This window comes from Sceloporus occidentalis, unplaced genomic scaffold, assembly GCF_023333645.1.
Source record: "Sceloporus occidentalis isolate IW3139 unplaced genomic scaffold, rSceOcc1.0.p SCAF_87, whole genome shotgun sequence".
In the NCBI taxonomy this organism is placed as follows: Eukaryota; Metazoa; Chordata; class Lepidosauria; order Squamata; family Phrynosomatidae; genus Sceloporus; species Sceloporus occidentalis.
In genome coordinates this window covers 206,396-228,362 of record NW_028317067.1, presented here as the reverse complement: position 1 = coordinate 228,362, position 21,967 = coordinate 206,396, and the positions used below count along the sequence as shown (strand labels likewise).

General features: G+C 45.1%; 1 protein-coding gene across 2 annotated transcripts; it reads left to right on the top strand.

Annotated features, from left to right (window-relative positions):
* Window positions 1-9,728: 9,728 nt before the first annotated feature.
* LOC149284830 (SH2 domain-containing protein 3C-like) lies at window positions 9,729-20,752 on the top strand. Of its 2 annotated transcripts, none has more exons than XM_089496071.1 (10): window positions 9,729-9,803; window positions 14,904-15,032; window positions 15,305-15,744; window positions 16,143-16,267; window positions 16,609-17,129; window positions 18,498-18,613; window positions 18,880-19,051; window positions 19,388-19,499; window positions 19,634-19,840; window positions 20,577-20,752. In XM_089496071.1, exons 1-10 carry the CDS (start codon window positions 9,729-9,731, stop codon window positions 20,750-20,752), a joined length of 2,073 nt encoding a protein of 690 aa, XP_089352197.1. The 2 variants fall into 2 exon arrangements, with proteins under 2 accessions (XP_089352197.1, XP_089352196.1); XM_089496070.1 differs by having other exon boundaries at window positions 9,729-9,809.
* Window positions 20,753-21,967: the final 1,215 nt, after the last annotated feature.

The window sequence follows — 21,967 nt, the reverse complement described above, 5'->3', positions numbered from 1 at the left end:
CAACCTCTGGTGACCTGTTTTTTCTTTTTGCCCCCCACACGTGCAGAGCTTGCGTTCCTCCTTCCAGGACATTGTCCCTGAAGCGGGCATGTAAGGTCTTGTGGGGGGGGGGGGCGAAAGAAATGGCGGTGGGACCAATCAGAGCCAACACAACGCAATGACGTTCACACGCCGGCACGTGGTCCATGGGGTGACACTATGAGTTACCGCACTGGGGACACCAACTCTAGTGGCGCCACTAAGAGCTGGGGGCACCACCTGCCCTGCAGACACCAACAGCCTGTACTCGGTAGCGAGGTGCGTCCTTTCGGGGCCGGGAAAGCTTTACAGGAGGAAGTGACCGCTGCCAATGCAAATCCAGATTGTGGTCTTGGGTGTTATCAGAACAAAAATCTTCATTCTCACTTCTTCATTTAAAAAAAGAACAGCTGGGAAGGGGGGATAAAAATGTTCCCACGGCAAGGAGTTGCGCAGAACGCGTTTTACAGAACTATTGGGGAAAAATACCAAGGTTTAGCGATGATAAATGCAAACCGTCTTCATGGGGCAACCAACACAGTCCATATATATAATTATTATTTTTTATTTTATTTGCTTGTTTTTTTGTAGACTTTAAAGTGAATGTGAACGCTGTTTTGGCCGGGTTCAGCCGGTCCCGGTCACTCTCCCTATTAGTATGGCAGCCTGTGATTAGGTGGCGTTAAGAAGGGCGCCTTTGTGTGGGCATTAGCGGCTTTTCAACGCGATTGCCATCCGCACAGACGGAAACGTAACCACTTAAGATTCTGCCGCCGGTTGGCAGCTCTCCCTGCAGGCTGCCGCCCGGCGGTCTTTTAAGCCGCTTTGTTCCCCCTCTTCTGCCGGGGAGCGGAGAGCCGCCTGCGAGACCATGTTTTTGGCTTTAAAGCGTTTCAATGGGAGTTAAAGGCCAGCTGTCCTGTTCAGATAGAGGAGCAATGATCCAGACTTTATTAACCCCTTCACATACCATCCTAGCTAATATGGGACCCGGGTAACCTTGTCTTAGCATGTCAGGGTAGAGTATTTATATTGTATGCTTCACATAGTATTATTAAACATTTTTTTATATAGCGCCATCATATTCCGCAGCGCTGTACAATCTATATGTATAAAAACCAAAATGTTATAAGCATGGTATCCGTTCCCTGGCGGTAACCGGGGGGGCCGGGGGCCCGTTGGCACTGCGTCCATTTGTCGTTCTCGGAAAACCCTTTAAATTCAAGGACATGACTGTCTCGTTTAAGAAATTCATGCCTTTTTGGACAACTTAGAGTCTGTCCAGTTATTATATTCCCAAAATAATATTGCTGAAATAAAATACGCTTAATATTTACTATTCGTGAAATCAAGCAGTGTTGGGCTTTTTTTCGCGTTAATGGAATATTAACTTATTTTAGTGACACTATAAAAAAATCGTAACTTTCTGACTGCTCGTTTTTATTAAGAGGGTGTGGTTGGAGGCGTGGTTAGAGGTGTGGCTAGGGGCAGGGCTTCCTTAAAACATTGATGTAACTTTATTGATTGTTGTTTGTTATTAAGTCGTTAAGAATATGAATGATGTGTTTTATTTAGGAAAAATATTTACAAATTTCCCTTTTTTTTCTATACACATTTTAGAGCCGTAGAACCCTGCGATACCCTCATACCCAGCAAACATTCTGAGCTCCCAGAAAAGAGGGGCATCCGGGGAGGAAAAATGAGTGGGCCCAAATTATTCATGCAGATGGTGCACAGTCAATCTAATACCCCACAATCTCATAACATAAAACATCCGGATAGAAAATGATTAAAAAAGGAACAAAATGTATCATATTTTGTAAAAAATAATACCAGGCAAATATGTAGCCCTTAAAAAAGGGCCACTTGGGAGGTGTACAGTCCAGAACAGGAGGTCATAATTTAAAACTTAGGGGTCAGAGGCTTAGGGGTAATGTAAGGCAGTTTTACAGAGCGAGTGGTAGATAAATGAAACAGCCTGCCAGCAGAAGTGGTAGCGGCTAATACAATAAGGGAATTTAAACATCCATGGGATAGGCATGTGGCTCCTGAACCAAGGATTGATTAAGGTTTGAGTCTTTACATCAAGAAAACACGGGCAGACTAGACGGGCCGAATGCGTCCTATCTTCCGGCATATTCTATGTTTCAATGGTGAATGCTCAAAGTCATTTGCATCTTTTAGGATTCACAAAATAAATCCCCTTCACGTACGGGTAATTCGGCCCTTTATCCGAGTTCTTCCGCTCAGGCATTGTGATAAAGCCTGGAACTGACGTGACCCCCACCGACCTTCTAATTCAGCACACATGTAAAAGATTTGGGGAAAAATGTACGTTGTGTTCCCACGGGCTGGGAAAAGCTCTGCGGGACACATCTTGTGTATACATCCTGAACCGAAAGAGCCAGGTTCTCACACTCCGGGGGCTGTAGACCCCCATACTACATGTCTCGGCCAACCAAAGCTACACCAAAATAGGCAAAATTGTGGGTTTTTTTGTCCTAATACAGGATAGGGACAACGTGATGGAGATTTTTGTATAATATTAAAATATATGACTTTCGATAAATAATGTCCTTTCTTTAAATATGGGGTCTGAGGATGGGTGGGCATTGGATGGGGAAGGAGAAGGTGGTCATTTTTAACATAAAGCATAACTAAACTAAAGATGGCGGCTCTGTATATCTCCATTGGTATATATTGCTTCGCTCCTGCTCTCTGTACATAGAGGTACAAGGTTTAAAGTTATGACATCATAGGTTCCTAGCTATGCGCAGGCTGGTAAATGCATTGGGGTGTAGTATGGCTGGGTCACCCCTGACCCTTATTGTTATACCATGGGCTACATATAACTCCAATAATACTTGTGTAAAGGACATGTTTTAATATACATTATTTGATCATTCATCTCTTTTGTTTTTGCAGAGTTCTTTAAATTAAATGTGTTTGGCAGCCTGAGCAGCCTCCCTCGTGCTTTCCGCAGAAAGGAGTCTCGAGAGGCAACCTTGCAGCAGCACCATGTGAGGTCAGAGAGCATGTTTGAGAAGACACAGGATGACCTCACAGCTATCCCCAAAAGCCCTTCCTACGCCAGGTCATCTGACATGTACAGCCACATGGGGACCTTGCCCAGATTCCACAAACATGCATTCAAATCCAAAAAGGACAAGGGGAAAAGCAATGTACCCCCAGCCACAGCGCCATCTCAAATCGACCTACTGGCCGAACACCCTGATGATATCTTGGTGGTGCCATCCCTACGAGAACCAAGGAAGTCGGGATCCCAAAAGCTCCTCAAGGGTTCTGTTACACTGGAGCGAGAAAACAAACCAGAAGAGAACCACATCAGTATCACCGTCCCAGAGACGCCTCCAAAGGTTCCACAACCAGAAGAAGACAAAGAAACACTTAAGGATAGACAGGAGGGTAGCCATGGAAGCTTTGATGACAGGTAAGAGTCATGATGAAACCTGCATAGAAATAAAATAGATAATAAAGCTCAATCTCAAAGTTAATTTAGAAGGTTTCTCTTGTAGAATTATTTAGTTCATCCCTGGTTTTGTTTGGGCCAAGGCCCCATTGACCACATTTTCCATTGGAGGAAAACGTTCAAGGTTCTCTGATTGACGCTTATATTGTCTTTTCGATCTATAAGGGCCAGCGTGTCATATACCTAAGGTTTTCTAGGTGTAGAATTCCACGTATCTTCTGTTTAAATACCTCCATGAAAGATCAAATGTCTTAAGAGGGACGTTTGTGCTTTTAAGATTTCAAGGTAGGGCGCAGGCAACCATTTGTCAACGGCTCCAAACGCCGCTCGTGTTGATTTCAAATGTAGAACAAGACCAAAGTATTTTAGTAACACAGAACCAATTTCAGATCGGTTTAATGCAGTTAGAATTCATGCTATGGGGTTTGCTGGTAATCATGCAAAATATACTGGCTTCAAGAAAGAGAGACACCAGGAATGAAGAAGCAATAGCAGGATCTGAGATGCAGAGAAGGACACGATAGTGGTATCTGGCAGTGCTCATTATGAATTTCTGTAAGAAGGAGGTTTGTATGATCTTCAGGTTCTGAATTATTTATGTTTATTTTGTATTTGACGAGGAACACATACAAATTCAGCTCTTCTCCAGAATTTATTCCTCCTTTTCCACTTGGGACAAATCTCTGCAGCATTTCACAACCAGGGCTAGAAGGATCAGAGGTCATTAGTCCTAGTTGCACGATGCCACCTTTCATCGTTATCATGTTTTGTACCGGTCCAGACTATAATCCGTGTCTCTAAATGCCTTTCTAAAAGAATGTTCTCTTGTTCCGTAACAATCCCGGGGTCTTCCACAGCCAATTGCACAGCCTAGTTGGTTCCATGATATGTTCTTGTAAAGTTTCGACTTATCCCATGAGATCTGTGCTTTACACGAGGTGGATGAGGCCCTGGGATACGAGGAGCATGCGAATGGCCTGGAATTCCATGAGTTTCCAGAGCCAAGAGGAGGCTTCCCCATGTTGCTCCGTGCATTCCATACAGGGCAGTAGGAGGGAGGGACGGCGGACGACGAGGAGGAGGGAAGCTGTAGCTGGAGTCCTGCACAGTCTTCCCCAAGTTCACAAACGGTCAGATTCCCAGCAGCAGAGACGTTTTCACTTTGGAGATGAGTTTAGATTTCAGGTCCGTGACGGATGTGGGGCGACGGTTCTACCCCATGGGCTACCGGTAAGCGGACACATTGATTTTCTAACACATTTTGTACCCATCAAACATGAGAAACAGTGAAATGTTACTGAACTAGTGCTCAGAGTTACATGAATTGGACTTGTATACCGTTTCTCAGACATGGATAGCGTCCGAAACGTTGCGTCCCGACAGGGTAAAGGCAGTGCGTTAGTATAAAAAAAGTTTTAGTAGCCTACAAATTGTGTCGTAGAGGAGCCTCAAACAACCTGATGGCTTTAAACAAGTTGGCTTCATTTGAATAAATGGAGTTAATATCTCAGATGCTTTTTAATTGACATCATATTGTCTTCTATATGCTGGGGTCAGGGCTGTTGTGTGGGGTTATTCTCATTCTGCTGAGACAGCGATTTATTCCAGGCACAAAAAAAGGGGACGATTGATATAATACGGACGAAACAAAGAAAGCTTTCTGGCTCAAGTACTACAGGTTATACTTGGGGAACCTTTCAAGCGCTAACCTCGCATGCCCTCCGCAGTTTAACCCTCTACCTCCCGGAGAGATCATCAGCACATTGACGCAGTCATGAAACTGTTAATGTAGACGAATAGAAATCGTTTACCTATCTCGAATGGTGCTATCATACAATCTTATAGCAGTTTTGCCCTGTTTTGTCCTTTTCCGAAGGCTTTTAAAGCCCACCACTTGTGTATCGTGCTTTGCAGCCTCTGCATCTTTAATTCTCTTCCCCCCCCCCCCCCCCCCCCCGAGGTTGTCTGGCATTCTTTGTTACCCATACTTTGCCTTCCCCAAGTCTTCCGATATCATCTGCTTACAATTAGGATTCATGTTATTTATATAGAGGTCACCCCCCCTCCTGGGAGAGTGGTCTGTAGCTGTATGACCTCACCCTCTCCCCCCCCCCAAGCCCCCTTTTCTCATAGCCAGGCCTGTTACATGTGGGTTGTGATTTATTGTGTGTCGGGACAGCACCAAAGGGCTCTTTCCATTATCTCACGGCAGAGGTTAGGAACTTTCAAATCTATATCTCTCATTTCTAGCACATTAGGACTATTTTTACAGCTGCGTACAGAGGCCAAGGGGTATCAAAAGTAGCTACCAAAGGGTATTAAAGTTATCTCGTCCGGCATTCTTTCTTGTAATTATAATACTATTGTATTATTATTATTATTATTATTATTTATTGTTTTATATAGCGCCAGCAAATTCCAATGTTCTTCAGAATGTTTTACGGCATCGTCTAGATACAATTTGTCTACATGTGATACAGAAGTAGCACAATTGTATCAATATTTAGTCCGCAGAAAAATGAACAACGTTGCAGCTCGATTACACAGTGTGTCACAAAATTGTGGGGGTTTTAAAGATTTAAAGATCCTGTGTATAGAGTGCTTGTTAATCAAGCAAGGGCAATACTAAGACCCTTTATATATATATATATATATATATATATATATATATATATATATATCTTTTTATTATGTGATATTTTTGAGATTTAATGTGTTATATATTCACGGATTCCTTTGGTTTGAAGAACATGATCAGTAATTCTTTTCTTGCAATACCACACATGGCCACATGGGGCATCCATAATACAATGTACCTAAGATCACCAATGGATCCTTTTTGTGCATCTTCTACGGTCTATGTGTGGGATCAATGTTAATCTGGGTTGGACAAGACCCGCCATTGTGCGGTAGCCATTTGATTGGCCATGTTGAGTTTATGATCTTCGCGCTGCCAGTAGACTATTAAACTAAACGTACAGGATAAGAATTATAGGGCCATGCGACTACAGCTCCATGAACCAAATGTAATCATCCAAGCTAACGTTTGCTCCCCAGCACACATGAGATCTTAGTGCACACTCATGGGGCCCGAGAGATCAAGTGGGGAACCGTACATTAAGAGATGTTGAGTAATAGACCAAGATTAGGTGTTAAATCAGGAATGATATCGGAAAGAGGCAAACGGTTGTAACAGAGCGGAAATAGTGTAACATTTCCCCGGCTCTCCATTGTTTTTCATATCTTGAGTCATATGAAAAAAACTAATGTGGAATATAGACCAAGGTTAATTTATTCTGGCCTCTCTGACTGGCTTCAATTGTGAGTCAGACAAGAGTCAGACAAGACATGGGTAAATGTGCGTGTGCGGATACACACGCTTTCCCCTCCTCGCCATAAGAGGATGTAAGGAGAGGTGAAAGGAAGCCTTGCATTGTCCAGATTGAAGGATACGACGGGCTGTTTCCTGCGGCAGTCGCACCCTGCCACTTGACCCCTTTAGTCCTTCATTGATTCTCCCGGTCAGGAAACCTGTTAGAGAACACGGTGTCCTGTCCCACGCAGAACAGAGAGATTCAAAAACTGGAGCTCACCGAGCAACACATGGAATATCGGAACGTTTCCTACGCCGGGGTCACAAATAACCAGCTGTCCAACCGCAATTTCGTTTATAGGTGATGTGTGATTCTTGGGTCCAGTGCAACCTGATGTTCCAAGAAGAAGATAAATTATTTTTTGAGAGGTTGCTTGATGTCACCTTCGGTACAAGAATCCTCAGTCAGAAGGCGATTGACCATGTCACCTACTCCGCTTTGAGACTATCCAAAAAGGAGGATTTGAGTTTGGGAAGTCCTCGTTGGGATTAAGAGAGTCGGACTGAGTGAAGCAGGAGTGGAAACATGTTGGTACAGTTTCTGAGCTGATTTAAATGCCAACATACAGAATATCTATAAAAGTCAGGCACAGGTAGCTCCTAGAGGCCAGGTTTTGAAGGCTTCACAGGTCTGGTGTGGACTCCTTTGATTATAGTCCAGATCCTCTCTAACTCTGCCTTTGCTCTCTTGCAGTACCTGTAGCAGCCTGGATCCGGGGAGCGATTACGTGAAGGTAAGACACACTTCGTCCGCTCTGTGATTGTGTGGCCATGATGAGTGATCACAGCAGTTTCAAAGCTCTGCAGATGCCTTCTTCCATCAGACAACTGAGGCAGAACTAATGGCAACCCGACCTCTGCTCTGGCTCATACCTCAATGCTATGATATATTGACCCTTTTTTGAAAATATGACACTGTCGGTCTTAAAACGCGTATAAGAGAGTTTGTGATAGACATTGATTCCCTTATGGTGTCTGTAGCACTAAGTGTCCTGTTACGTTAGACCTGTAGAATGCAATAATGTTGATATAAGCATATCTGGTAAATATGATACCAAATAATAACTTCATTGCCTAATGAAATAATATTAGATTGCAAGCTTTGGCAACTGCGCTATGGAATATGATGGCGCTATGTAAAAATATATAAGGGTTCTAAGGATTTCATTGTATCCATGCGGATGGTGTAGAAACGTGGAGAGGAGCATCAAGCGCCGCTAGAACTCGATTCGTCACTCCGTCCGATAATAAAGAAAGAGGAATGGGTATTTAGATTCGTGGCGGGGCTGTTGGGGGTATATTAGTTTGTGATGGAATCGGCGCTTTGAGGCTACCAGTGCTTCTGTTGGCTGTTCTAGGCTATTGTATAGGCATTGTTTGCATTGTTAAAATGTTGTGAATGAGCCTTACTTATGCAACAGGACCTCTGTCACCAAAACAGCGTCCGCTTTGTGGCTGCAGGATATTTATATGGTAATTAGAATAGTTCAGAAGGAACGGGCACGTGTATTAATATGTATGGATATTTTAGAGGGGCTGATATTTGGCTAGGGTTTGGGATATCTGCAAGCCATATAGAGATTGGAACAAGATCATCGGCATGTATCAGTCCGTAGCGAGCATAGGGCGTCAGAGCGCAACCGAGGGACTTAAGCCTTCGCAGTGAAGGTGATAACATATTCGTAGGAACGTGGGATTTAACGGCAGATAAGAACCTTTCGGCCCATTTAGCCCTGCTGTAAAAAACCTCAAACCGTAATCTACCAGCGGGTTTGTCTTAGATTATGCCTATGCCATGTATATTTACATTTCTTCACTGTATAAAGCTGAACCACTTTTACTGGAAGGCTGTTCCACTTATCCACTACCCTCTCAGTGAATCAGAGGAGGGTAGTACTCATGGTCTCAGGAAAGCCAAAGGTTAGTACATTGGGGTTAACAGAACTTGGATAGAGCACCAAGAACTCAGGGGGCCGACTTGGACACATGGGCATGCTACGCAAATTGCACCCACACCCCAAATTGCCCCGAAATGACCCGCTCTCCTGCATGTCGCACCACAACAGTCCCAAATATGAGACAGAACACAACGGTGGGATTACAACAGACAGTCTCATTGCCCTTGTAGATTAAAAGCCAAGAAGACACACCAAGCATCATCATATAAAGCACTGTACAACGCTGCGGAATATGATGGCGCTATATAAAATGATAAATAACAATAACGTGAACATTTTAATTTAACCCTTCTTCTTCATATTAACCTCTCAAGCTTTTAATTGTTGCTGTATAATTTTAGATCATGAAAATATTTAACCCTTAAGGAGCGGCTTTCCCACCTGAACCCCCCCCTTAGACACGCGTGTCGGGTTCTTCCAGTGACCGGGCGTCCCTTCCCTGCCCCCACCCCACCACCAGCAAGGACTCCTCATTCATACAGAGACAGAACATCCCTCCTTCCCTGCGTAAATGTACCGAGAGGGGGGGGAGGTGGGAGCCTTAAGAGGCAGGGATGGAGGGGGGGGAGAGAGATAAGAATATGGAGGGTGGAGGCGAGGGGGAGGTATTGGGGTGGGGAGCGGAGGCTTTGCGATGGGGCATTTTCTATGGGCTCCTCCCATGATGTTCCCCTGACAAGGGATGAGGTAATGCATGAAGCATCAGCCCGCAATCCACCAGCAGCATCAGCACCAGCAGCTCGCATCAGCTGCACCGGCTCCTACCCCAAAGCATAGCTCTGCGCACGAGACAGGAGGCGACCCGGGGCAGGCAAGAGAAGGGGACGCTCTTATTTGGTTTTTTTTGCCCCGTTTGTTTCTGCAATTGAATGGAGGATATCTTTCTACCATGACGGAACGATGCAGTTTGTGGAGTGCCCTCTCAGCAGCTGCGTGCTGCTTCTACCGAGGCTCCTTCATGCAGGTGCAGGTAAGCAGACGTTCCCGACGGGCATAACCGGCAGGAACTGCGTTCCATTGTTTGTGTTACGATCACCCGTTCAGATCTTTAGGTTAAGGCGAGGAAGGTTTAGGTTGTCAGCTCCTGGTGTCCCCTTTTTTTGGGCTGTACCTGTAATAGCTACGCTATGATTAGTGAATACGTGCTGACTGTGATTCTGGAGTGGCTTTATCCGGATCACCTTACTATAGAATTTTTATATAAGCGGTCTTCTATATTGTGCATTCTGTAGGTTTATGGGAGGAACTTCCCAGGGTGAGATTCTGTTGGTGTGACCCAGTAGGCAAGCACTGGTTGCACCGCGGCCAGCTGTATGTTCAAGCGTACGGAGAGAGCACGTCTATTCTAGAGCCAGACTTTGCCACATTAACACGTGTATTTCTAGACAGGACGTAAGGCACTTAATGATTCTAAACCTGCTATCTCTGTAATGGAGCCCTGGTTGGATATTTGTAGAGGAGAGGATATTTAGGGGACAGTCTTTATAGAAGCTGGTACTACCACCAAGGGTAGGATGAATTATTGGGTAAACTCTATGACTATTAGTCATGGTCCATGTGTTTGGTTTGCAAAGCATGGCGATCCCACCATCTATATCTGAAGAGTCCATCATATGTATCAGAAGTGTACATCATATGTATGAGAAGAGTCCACCATATGTATAAGAAGAGTCCATCATATGTCTTAGAAGAGTCCACCATATGTATCAGAAGAGTCCACCATATGTATCAGAAGAGTCCACCATATGTCTTAGAAGAGTCCACCATATGAAGAATTGTCATTTCTGATCATGGTCAGACTCTGGATATTAGTAGATATAGTATTCCGAGACTGTAAGCTCTGGAGGACATGAAGGTTTTGATTCTGTGGATATTAACCCGTTGGTGGACCTTCTAGCACTTGAGAAGAAAAATGATCCAGACGAAGTGCTAGAACGTGTGATCGGTAGGGAGGATTTGTAGTGTCCTGGTACGTTAAGGGTTACATAGGATGAGTATTGGGCATATATATGAATGACTGGGTGTTGCTGTGGTGACGGCAGCATCTCTGCACCTCTGCCAATAACAACCCACCTAGCTCTGGAACCATGACATCATTTCTATCCAATAGCAGCTCAGAGAGAATATGCAGCGCCCATACCAGGGCGGAAGAGGGGGGGGCAGAGAGCCCCAAAATTAAATGCCAGATCTTTAAATATTAAAATCAAACAAGCATCAGTAGTGGAGGAAATTTAAAGAAAAAAAACATAAAAAATAATCTTACTTGCCATAAATCTCCATTTTTTTCTTACAATAACGTTAGCGTCCCTTGCAGGAAAAAAGGGCTAATGACCGGCACTGGGTCATTTGTCATTCATAAAAGAAATAAACCGAAAACCTGCTTGTGTCATCTGTTTGCGGGGCGTGCGTTGCCTGTCGGGGTGTGAAATTGTTCAGTAACAGGCCGGCTCACACATTCAGAGCTCCCCGCAGCCACAGGGACTCTGTGCCCCGAGGCTTGGCAGGGAACTGAAGTGGCATTTAGTGTGAAATGATACAGAAAAAAACACAATCTGGGCAATTTTCTCTTTTTTTTATTACAAGTACAACTGTTTTATTCATTTAATAACCAGAAATAAAATAAAAAATAAAATTGCATTTATTTTCTGGTTTGCCACAACAGAAGCTCATATAAATATTAATCAGAAAACACATTTTCTAAAATAAGGGAAAAGTATGGATGTTTGCGAACTAATATGGCGTTTCTGTGACATGTTGAATCCTAGATGCCCTTTTGCATTGTGGGTATATTGGTAAGGTTACTAGTCAAGTATTCCATAATCAATAAAGTGGCCATGGGCCGATAAGGTATTTTTTGCGTTGGATGGTTTGTGGGTAGTAGCCAAGCCATGCCGGAGAACGAGGCAAGATACTCATAGACAGAAATCATGGTTTTCTCACCGATCATTGAATTTTGGGTGAGTTAAGGTGAAAAGGGACATTTCATTGTATGGACAAGGCCCCATCGACATTTCTGGGGGGTGACCCTTCGTAATGCATATGTGGATCAGTTAAATTAAATATATTTCATGTTAACTATTACGCCATTCAGAGTTTGACCCGAACAGTCTTAAATTCACACTAATACCATGACAGCCAAATATATATGAAAGAAAATGTATCTGATTAGAAGTGTTCTCGTTTGGAACACTTGACAACCAATGAGAAACAAGCAGGGCAGAGATCGTCCAATGATTGCTTGAAGAGTGGCAAAGCATTCTTGGCATTGTATATTATACACATTTATTGTATAGCATCAAACTCAACAAGTCCAGATGGATGACCATCTCAATGGTGGAGTCATCTGCTAGTGGATATAAATCTATGTGCGGATCCAAGACCCTCCATGAAATCGCCAATAGCGATGACGTATATATATATATATATATATATATATATATATATATATAATATTATATATATATATATATATGAATCCAGTAAAATCAATGCATGGATTCTGCAAGCTTTGGTGGAAGGAGCCGATATCACAGGCAAGTTGTCAGACCACGCTGCAGACAGGGAGCTTTAATAGAGAAAGGTTGGCATGGCAACAGCATCTACTTAAGCCTGGGTCTCTCTAGGGGATATTTAGGCTGAGTGTCCCCACCAGTAATTAGGATGCCCCCCACCCCATCTATCTCCACAGATCCATAGCCTGCTTTAGAAATCCACAGTAATTATGCTTAGGTTTGCGGAATGTTTTTCCCCCCCCTGGTTTGGGATTTTACTGGAACAGGAAATATATATATGTATTTAGATGATGTCATCATAAAACAGATTGGTATTTTATTTCAGATAAAGCTGCTCCATCCCCCCCCCCCCCCCGGTGTTGTCCCCAGCTGTGGTACAGGGACATCTTGATTAATTCAGACATTCGTCTGACAAGCCTGAAAAGGGTGGTGGCGGGCTGAGCCGGGACGTTAATCTTTAAACTCAATGTTTTTCACTTCGGTGCCGACCTCTCATTCAGGAAGAACAATCAGCCCTGTAATTACATGGTTATGCTGATTTTTGGAGGCCACCAAACCATCGGAGACGGAGAAGAAGAAAAACGCTCCGTTTTAAGGGTTTGGTTTAGATCAGATATGTTACAACGTTAACATACATAGAGTCACGCTTACATCATGGCGTAATATTAAACATGGGGGTCAGTGTCTATTACCAAAGGAAAATGAACGCAAGTAACTGAATATCTATCGCTTTACAGATTGCAGCGTAAAATAACTAAGAACAAAAATTCAAGTATTATAATCTAACTCCAGATCGCAAATGACATCACAACGGGATCCGAGTTACATCATAAAGCCGTCTTCATATTTATGCACAATTCTGAAGGTGGCGTGTTAATAATAATAATAATAATAAAAGTGAATTTATTTCTACATGTATCCAGCAATACAGGGATTTCACACGGCCCTCGACATACGGCCACGTTAACACGCCTAGGATATTTTCTATTGCGCATTTTTCCCAGATGGAAATGGGAAATAATTTGATTTATGGGGAGTTTAAACACCGCCAACAGTCTTTAATCTGCTTATCACAGAGGGGCAGAAGGGATGTAGCCAGCAGATAGGGAAATTAGCAGGTGGGTGAGTCCATGGGGGGCTTACATGATAGAAAAAGATGGTCTCTTTTGGGATCTCAGAGGTCTCTTCTTCGGACATAATCAAAAAAAGAGACTGCTCTTCCATGGAGAGCAGAGAAATGAGACTGTACGGGTGAACGCGGCTCGTAGAGACGTACTGGAGGGATCCAGCTGAATCAGAGCATTACCTCATCCCTTATAGTGTAAGGAACGGGGGGCCGTGCGAGAGCCATCAGCTCAGGTGATTCCACGTCCCCGAAATCTCATTACCACGCGGCGGCCAGAAAGCCCTAAACTGCCCGTATTATCCCCAAACGCTGTCCGGCTTTAATGGGATTTCGTGCAGAAGGGGATTATCTGGGACCGGAGCGGAGAAAGGACAGGGGTTCCATACGCAGCCACCTGGAACGGCGGGGCTTAAATACATTCCCGGTTACTTAAAACCAGAGCAGACGTCTTTCAGATCCTGATCCGTCTCGGTCTGGGAGAAGGGATCCCCGGCCAGGTTTAAAGGGATAAAGATGATCCTGTTAAAAGGGGGGGCAGACAGAGACAGGGAAAGAACAAAAAACATGAATCAGCTGAGGGGGCCACGGTCGGCTGTCAGTGTAATGTGGACTCCGCAAGGTTTAGCTTCAGCCCAGCGGGTGCCATCCATCACAGGCTCATCAAACATCAGACGAACCCATGACACGTTCCTCAATAAGGAAGATGGCGGCAAATCCCAGCGGAAATGCACAATATATACTGGATACCGGTAGCTATCAAAGGCATTGAACGAGAGACGAGCTACTGAACCGGTCTGAAGCGCCATTTCCTAGACAGTGTAATGGACGGCGTGCTTAGCCGGCAGATCCCAGCGGGGTTCACACATACCGCAATGTCTCCTGTCTGCTATATAAAACAAATGGCCTTTCGAGAATCAATTGGGGCACCAGAAGTCTGGTATTTTCTTACCCCCTTTAACCCTTTGAGAGCTTGGGGGGGTTTGCTTTGTCACCACAAATCAGACAGGACCAGATGTAACGTGCCCTGCTTGCTTAGTGATACCCCACGCTCACCAAGGTCCAACCCATACTTGGGTCGCAAGGAAAGACGCTGTTGTCCTTCAAGTGCAACCCTTGCCGTGTCATCTCTGAAAGTAGATGTGCCCGTGCTGATCACTGGAGCCATAATATATTAAACTGGTGATGTAATACAGAAGAGCAGAGGCAGCCAACTGACTAATCTCCAGCTGTTCTCGGACTACACCTGCCATAATCCTCAGCCGGCACTCGTGGTAGTTATACTTCACCAACAGCTGCCCTTGCTTTTGTTTTGGGGCCAATTGGACCCGCACTTCAACTCTTAAGTAAAATAATAGGATAGCATTTTTTCCCGTACCCAGATGTCTCTATGTAATATTTTTAACACATGTACCTTATCACCCTCCAGTTTTCAAAGGAGAAATACATCCTGGACACGCCACCTGAGAAGCTTCACAAAGAATTGGAGGAGGAATTAAAGCTTAACAGCTCCGACCTGCGCAGCCATGCCTGGTACCACGGCCGCATACCACGAGAGGTCAGTTGGGTTGCAATCTCCAGCCACGCAAGACCACTGTAGACAACACAAGTTAGCGATGCCCGACCTGCGGCTCTCTACGTGATGTTGAGCTACAACTCACCTTAAGTCCTATTTTATTTATTTATTTAACCCGTGACAGTCAGAAGGTTAATGCATCTGCTCAGACCCCACCAAACATGGATGTAGTTACCATGTTCAATAAGGACTGTGTGTTAAGTCAGACCGTGCCTCGTTGTAACCCATGTGTTTGAATTTTCCCAATGACTCAGGTATCCGAGACCCTGGTCCAGAGAAATGGAGACTTCCTTATCCGGGACTCGTTGACCAGCCTCGGGGACTATGTGCTGACCTGCCGATGGAAGAATGAATCGCTGCACTTCAAGATCAACAAGGTGATGATAAAGACCAGCGACAGTTACACACGCATACAATACCTGTTCGAGCAGGAGAGCTTCGACAACATTCCCTCGCTGGTGCGCTTCTACGTGGGCAGCCGGCGGGTGGTGTCGGAGCACAGCGGCGCCCTCATCTATTGCCCCATCAACAGAACGTTTCCACTGCGATATCTGGAGGCCAGTTATGGGCTCTCCCCGACTAGGCAAGCCGGCTCTCGCAGCCCACAAAAGGGACACATGAAGAGAAGGAGCATCACCATGACAGACGGTCTCACCGCAGATAAGATTACCAAAGACAACGGGTGTCCAAACAGGTATGAACGTCGTCGTTGCATTTATAAATAGAACTTTAAGGACATAATGAGAAGTATTTTGGATTTGCAGTAGACATCTTAGGGCTGCAAGAGTCCTTGTCCTATAGACCCTTCCAGCCATCAGATATAGGGGTAAATGCACTATAATGGGCTAGTAAATGCTTTCTAATGATGAATAAAACATATAAAGCATTGTACTTGTGGGAGATGTGTGTTTATGTATTATAAATGCATTGCACTAGAGTAAGAACATCAATGCCGCAGCGCAGTTAATGGACCTGGTTATTTGATATCCTACTAGAGATCTCTAGGGTGGCCTGACATCGGTGGAAATGGCTCGCAAAGGACAGTAAAATATCTTTGCCAATAGTTCATATAGTTCTTTTTTTTTTTACCAGCACCTCCTCCCCACATCACAGAGATGTGATCAGAAACTGCGCCGTCAGCGTAGACCAAATCCAGGACCTCCATGCCCCCATGTCTCCCATTTCTGAGACTCCGGGATCCCCTGCTTACAGCACAGGTAACGGCCGCAGCAAAGATGGGGTTATGGGGCTTAGAAAGTAGCATTTAGCAATACGGAGCTGGGCTTTAGGATCTAGTCTTCATTAACGGGAACCCGGCACAGTCACTGAACTCACAGTGAGTCCCAGATTCCCTCTTCGTGCTGATTGAAGTCCGTGATATGCTAGAGACTTTGTAAATGATTTCGGCTTGAGTGAACTTGGACTGCATGGACTTTTAGGGATAAGAAGAACATTATTGAACCTTTATGTATGGTGTTAGATGCCAGCGATTAGGTTTTGGCCTGTATTGTTTTTGACTGCTTCTTCTGCTCATATTCTTGTTTCTGCCTTTCTACAGTTGTCAGGGTGAAGCCCCAGGGACCTCCAGCTTCCCCAGTGCTGAGAAGGTCCAGCGAGCCCCACTTGTGCCCTGCAAACAACAAGGCTGCGCTAAATATGGCCGATGCCTCCTATTGTACACCAACCTATGGATACCCACACATCTCACCCTCACCCTCCATAAACAGCTACACGGACCCTGACAATGGACACTACTGCCAGCTGCGCCCAGCCTCACCAACACAAGACTCTCCCTACAAAACACTCCCTCCCAAGAGCTACGTGGAAAGGTTAAAGGTGGACGAAGGCGCCAGGGTAGGGGGCAACTGTGGGGTGGAAGAGGCAGAGAGAGACAAAGGGTGCTTCATCATCCCAACCATGGAAGTTAAATCCTCCTTCAACCCTTCCAGCTTCAGGTCCATGCTGATCCCAGTGGACAACAAGCCACTGGAGATGAGCATCCTTAAAAAAGTCAAGGAGCTGTTTTCAGAAGTTGATGCCAAAACCATAGCCAAGCACATTACTAAAGTAGATTGCGAGGTAAGAGAATCACTCAGGGCCACCAACAATTGGGGAGAGGGGGAAAGGAAATTGGGACAAGCCACTGATTTAACCCTTTGACACAGCAGCACCTTAGGGAGGGTTTGGGTACCATGATTATTCTGCGATGCATTGTATCATTGTATAACCCCATCTATTTCTGCTTATTAACTCTATGAGTGCCGGTGCCTGATACTGAGATAGTTAAAGGTTTCGCCGCTCAGTGTACATAATGAACTAATAGCATCTTATCAGTGACAGGCGAGCGATGCGGACAAGCAAGTGACTCATTTAAATCCTGGCAAAAAAATGTTGTAATTAGCAGCTGGATTAGTAATTAGATAACATGTCTCATCACTTATACGCTTGATTTCATTAAATGGCTGTGTCTGTTGTTGGGAAAAAAGACACACATCTCAATGGTTTTTCCGACCAGGCAGGACTCCAGCGATAGGGAAGGTTTCCCTCGTCATGCTCCATGTTGCCCCGAGACATAAGTCGTCACTGCTTCAATCTGCCAATTGAGCTACTGAATCAGCCGCTCGGGTCGCTGTAGTGTGCGTGGTCTTGCAATAGCGTTGACAGTGGGATTCCCTGTGAGTCTGTGTGGTGGCTTCTTCACGGTGGCTTCTTGGAGGACACCATTTATTGACGTGGACTTCCACGCGGCAGGGCAGTGCTGGTTCCCTGGGCAGACCAAGTAGAGACGTCTGATGGGATAATCACAACAGGCAGCCTGTATCAAAGCCATTATTATAACCCTTACGGGGACCCATCACGCAAATTCAGCCTTCTGGGTGGGAACTCCAGACATTTTTTGACTGTCCGTCCGTGTGATGGACACCTGGACTTGTTCTCAGGCGGTTCCACTCCATGCCTGGGGCCGTCCGTGATTAAAGCAATTAGCCGCGTTGACTTTCATTGTGCAGAATGTGTATAATACGATAAACCTCGAAACTATAAGTATCTGTTTAATGTGACCAGAGGTTTGTGAATCTGCCTACACACAGCTGAGACGCCGTTGAGTACAGATAATATTATTATATCAGATATTATATATATCAGAACATATTTAATAAGAGTGAATGCTAAATGCATCTGTATAAAGTAACACCTTCCATTGGCTGCTTTGCCAAGCTTCATTACATCATCGATTATTTTTAGTATCGCCACTGATGTCATAATCATGTCATTAACCTGGAAAAACGTGTAAGCGTTTCCACCCCAGACCTTTGCCTGCGAAGGTTTAGAATAACTTCCATTGATGTGTTGACGATTAGAATCCCCTTCGGGGCGACTTTCTGCGTTATCAGCTGCAATCTATTTCCAATTAGGAGAGATTAATCTGAATCTCTGCATCGTTCCCAGGTTGCCAGGATACTCGGCGTTACCAAGGAGATGCAGCGGACCATGGGGGTGAGCTCAGGCATGGAACTACTGACGCTGCCACATGGGCGCCAACTGCGACTTGACCTTCTGGAAAGGTGCGTGGAGAGAGCAGCTCCGCTCCGTGGCTCTATTGTTCCCGTGAGACGTGGCGCTGGGAGGGCACAAAGGCCACGTTATTAAATTTAAACCCGGGCCCTGCTAGGCAAAGAATGAAAACCAACCAAAAATTAATTAAATGGCAAAACATCATTGATCTTCACGAGGTCATCAAAAAAAAAAAGAGGACACGGTTCTCCTGCGCGACCACACATCCTAACCCCGGCACAGTAACCCATGAAACGATTCTTCTTCCTCCTTGCAGGTTTCACACCATGTCCATCATGATGGCCGTGGATATTTTGGGGTGCACCGGAAGCACGGAGGAGAGAGCTGCCCTGCTGCATAAGACCATCCAGCTGGCGGCAGAGCTGAAAGGCACCATGGGGAACATGTTTAGCTTTGCCGCTGTGATGAGCGCCCTGGAGATGTCACAGGTAAGGAGCAATTACCCAACAGGGTGGACATTTCAACCTTGTTCCTCGTTGGTTGTGGCCCCAGGGGATAACCCCCTTTGGACGTGGATTTCTTTCTTGGTTAGACCACAAAAACAACAATAAATTTGATTTATATACCCAGGCAACACAAAGTTAATATGGCGGCAGTTTTTCATTTGGTTGCCTGCTGTCACATTTGTAAGGGGATGGGGGGGGGGGGGTGATCATTAAGCTCCATGAGACCCCCTGCATGATCCATTACAGCCCAGTAGGGATAGTTAGTCTAACACAGCCGGATTAATGCATCATCACCGCCTGCCTATCCCTCGCTCTTAGATCTCCAGACTTGAGCAGACGTGGATCAGCCTGAGGCAGAGACACACAGAAGGAGCCATCCTGTATGAGAAGAAGCTGAAACCATTCCTGAAGAGCATGAATGAAGGAAAAGGTGAGGGTCCAGATTTACGCACAACAGAGTTTTCTCGCAGGAAAACTTTAGTGCGTAACTCCAGGAAAAAAAGTATTGGATGAAACGATTACTATGTCGTTCTAAAATTCCGTCCTAATGTGTGCCCTGTGCAGAGAGCCTTCCGCTGAGTAACACCACATTCCCGCACATCATCCCTCTCATCACCCTCCTGGAACGGGACGCTCCTCTGCTGGACGGCGGGGAGCCCTGGGACAGCATTGATAACGGAGTAGAAGTGGTCATGGCACATCTGGAGGCTGCCCGGATGGTGGCGCATCACGGTGGACTTTACCGAACCAATGCAGAGATGAGGCTCCAAGGTAAGCACCAGGAAACCAAGAACCTTCTTAGTCTTTAATTCATAAAACCTCAGATGTAATGTGTCATTCAGTCCTGGGGATCTGAGCCGCGCATGGATGGAAAAGAGCCGATAACCTTTAAAATAAATGATTGATGTTATTTTAAAACGTCTTTTGGAATCTTGGGAAAAAAAAACTTTTTTGATACTAATTTAGGATAGATCAAATGGGTTCTGTTAGCAATGAGCCAACTGTCTGGGCCACGTGAAGACCGTGAGGTTCTTCTATGATTCCGAGCATGGATCTCATCCTACTGTACCGGGTTTCAATCCCCAGTGCCAGATAACGTCACGCTGTCCCTGTGGAACGGAAGAGAATACGGTTATAGCTAATCTGTTTATCACAGCAGGGTGACTCAGGATTACTATTATCAACAATCACAGTAGTGATAGCTCCACGGCTTGGGTATTTTAAGACTCAGCTTGTAGTAAACTTCAGGGGCTAAACCACCAAACGAGTAGTTTTTCATACTTAAGAACAAAGGTAGGTTTTAACCTAAAGTAACTTTGGAAGAAACTAAAGATCAACGGTTCACGTTCCCTCTTTGTGTACTGTGTGCATGAGCTTTGAAAGTTTGAAACTTGTGTGAAGTCCATCCAGCTTAAACACAGTTGGAAGTGCAGTACAAGCTGGAGTTGCTCCTGTAACTGTCCCTGCTCTTCTGGTCCCCGAGTCCTCAAAGTCTCCTGTTTTGCAGGTCTCCAGCCCAGATCCGATCTCCTGGAGGTGTCCAGCACCGAGTTCCAAATGCGGATGCTGTGGGGCGGCCGTGGGGCGGCTGGAAGCCAATCGGAGAGATTTGACAAGTTCGAAAAAGTGCTCACTGCTCTGTCACACAAATTGGAACCCTCGGTGCGCTTCAGTGAATTATAACAAAGCGTGTCACACGATGGCAATCTGGGACCGGCGGGGACAATGAGGGAAACACAAAGGATACACCGGGGGCCCAAAGCAGTGCATCACAAACATAATCTGGGGGTCCTGCTGGATTAATCTGACATTGTTCCATTGAAACGACTGCTGCAAGAAGGATCCGCAACACACATGGAGGGGGGGAATATTATTTCTACAAGTATCATTGGGACTGCATGTAGAGAATAAACCATACACCGGGGAATAGAAATTGGTTAGAGAGCTTAACCCTGTGAGTTCCTGAAGGATCCGTTCGCTAGACCTCAAATGGTTAACACATTCAGGTTTGGACCACTAGTCAGAAGCAAAAGTTAAGGGGGTTATCTAACTGCCCCCGAAAGCAGACTCCTGGGGCTTTTATTGAGCCAGAATTGCACAAAAATATAGATTACAAGAGCCATCTAGTGGCAATAACTGGAATAGCAGCCAGGCAACAATATTACCGCTGCAGATCACAGCTCACTGTCACTTATTAAACTATAAGCGGCAATGACGTCATCTCTGCACATGTTTGTCCATTATGAAGGTGGGCCTTGATTAATGATTATTTACATCAGTGATATAATTGGCATATATGTTAACTATGCATTTCACAGGGCCATCTCAGCTTTTTTTTTTTATTGGCTGGCCTTCCACAATGCATTGTGCTAATGCAGACTGGAAAGGTTTAAAGGAACTGCTCCTAATGGTGTAAAACTGAAGTCCTCTTGGCCTCTCCACGGCCCACAGTGTTTCTTTATGAAACCTTCTGCAGGTCCCCTAGGCCATGCCTGTGTAGATGGCCCGACAGTGCTGCCTGCCAGGTGATGGCAAGCAGCTGCCGGGAAAGCGAACAAGCAGTGTGTTTATAAAGCGAACAAGCAGTGTGTTTGTAAAGCAAGCACTTCTTGATTGTAACTGAAAGTAAAAGTGAAGCAAGCGCTGTCTGCTTCACTGACTCCCGTGGGGGAAATGAGCATAAATGTCTATTTGGTGAAAAAATATTTGCACAAATGTATATACTTTGCATTCCAACGTTGTTAAACTTACTGGCGTCGCTGAATGACTGTGAAGAATTTCTGTTTAAAACATTAAATAATACATTTTACACAAAAGAACTGAATAGCCGGAGGCAGACTCCTGATTCATGGCTGGAATAAAAACCCCTTTCAGGGTTGTAAAAAAACTGAACGTTTC

Bases quoted from the DNA above. Each gene is read 5' to 3' on its own strand.
- LOC149284830 (XM_089496070.1), top strand. From the start codon at position 9,729: ATGACGGAACGATGCAGTTTGTGGAGTGCCCTCTCAGCAGCTGCGTGC. The intron at 9,810-14,903 runs GTAAGCAGACGT...ATCACCCTCCAG, and splicing joins GCTCCTTCATGCAGGTGCAG to TTTTCAAAGGAGAAATACAT. The intron at 15,745-16,142 runs GTATGAACGTCG...TTTTTTTACCAG, and splicing joins GACAACGGGTGTCCAAACAG to CACCTCCTCCCCACATCACA.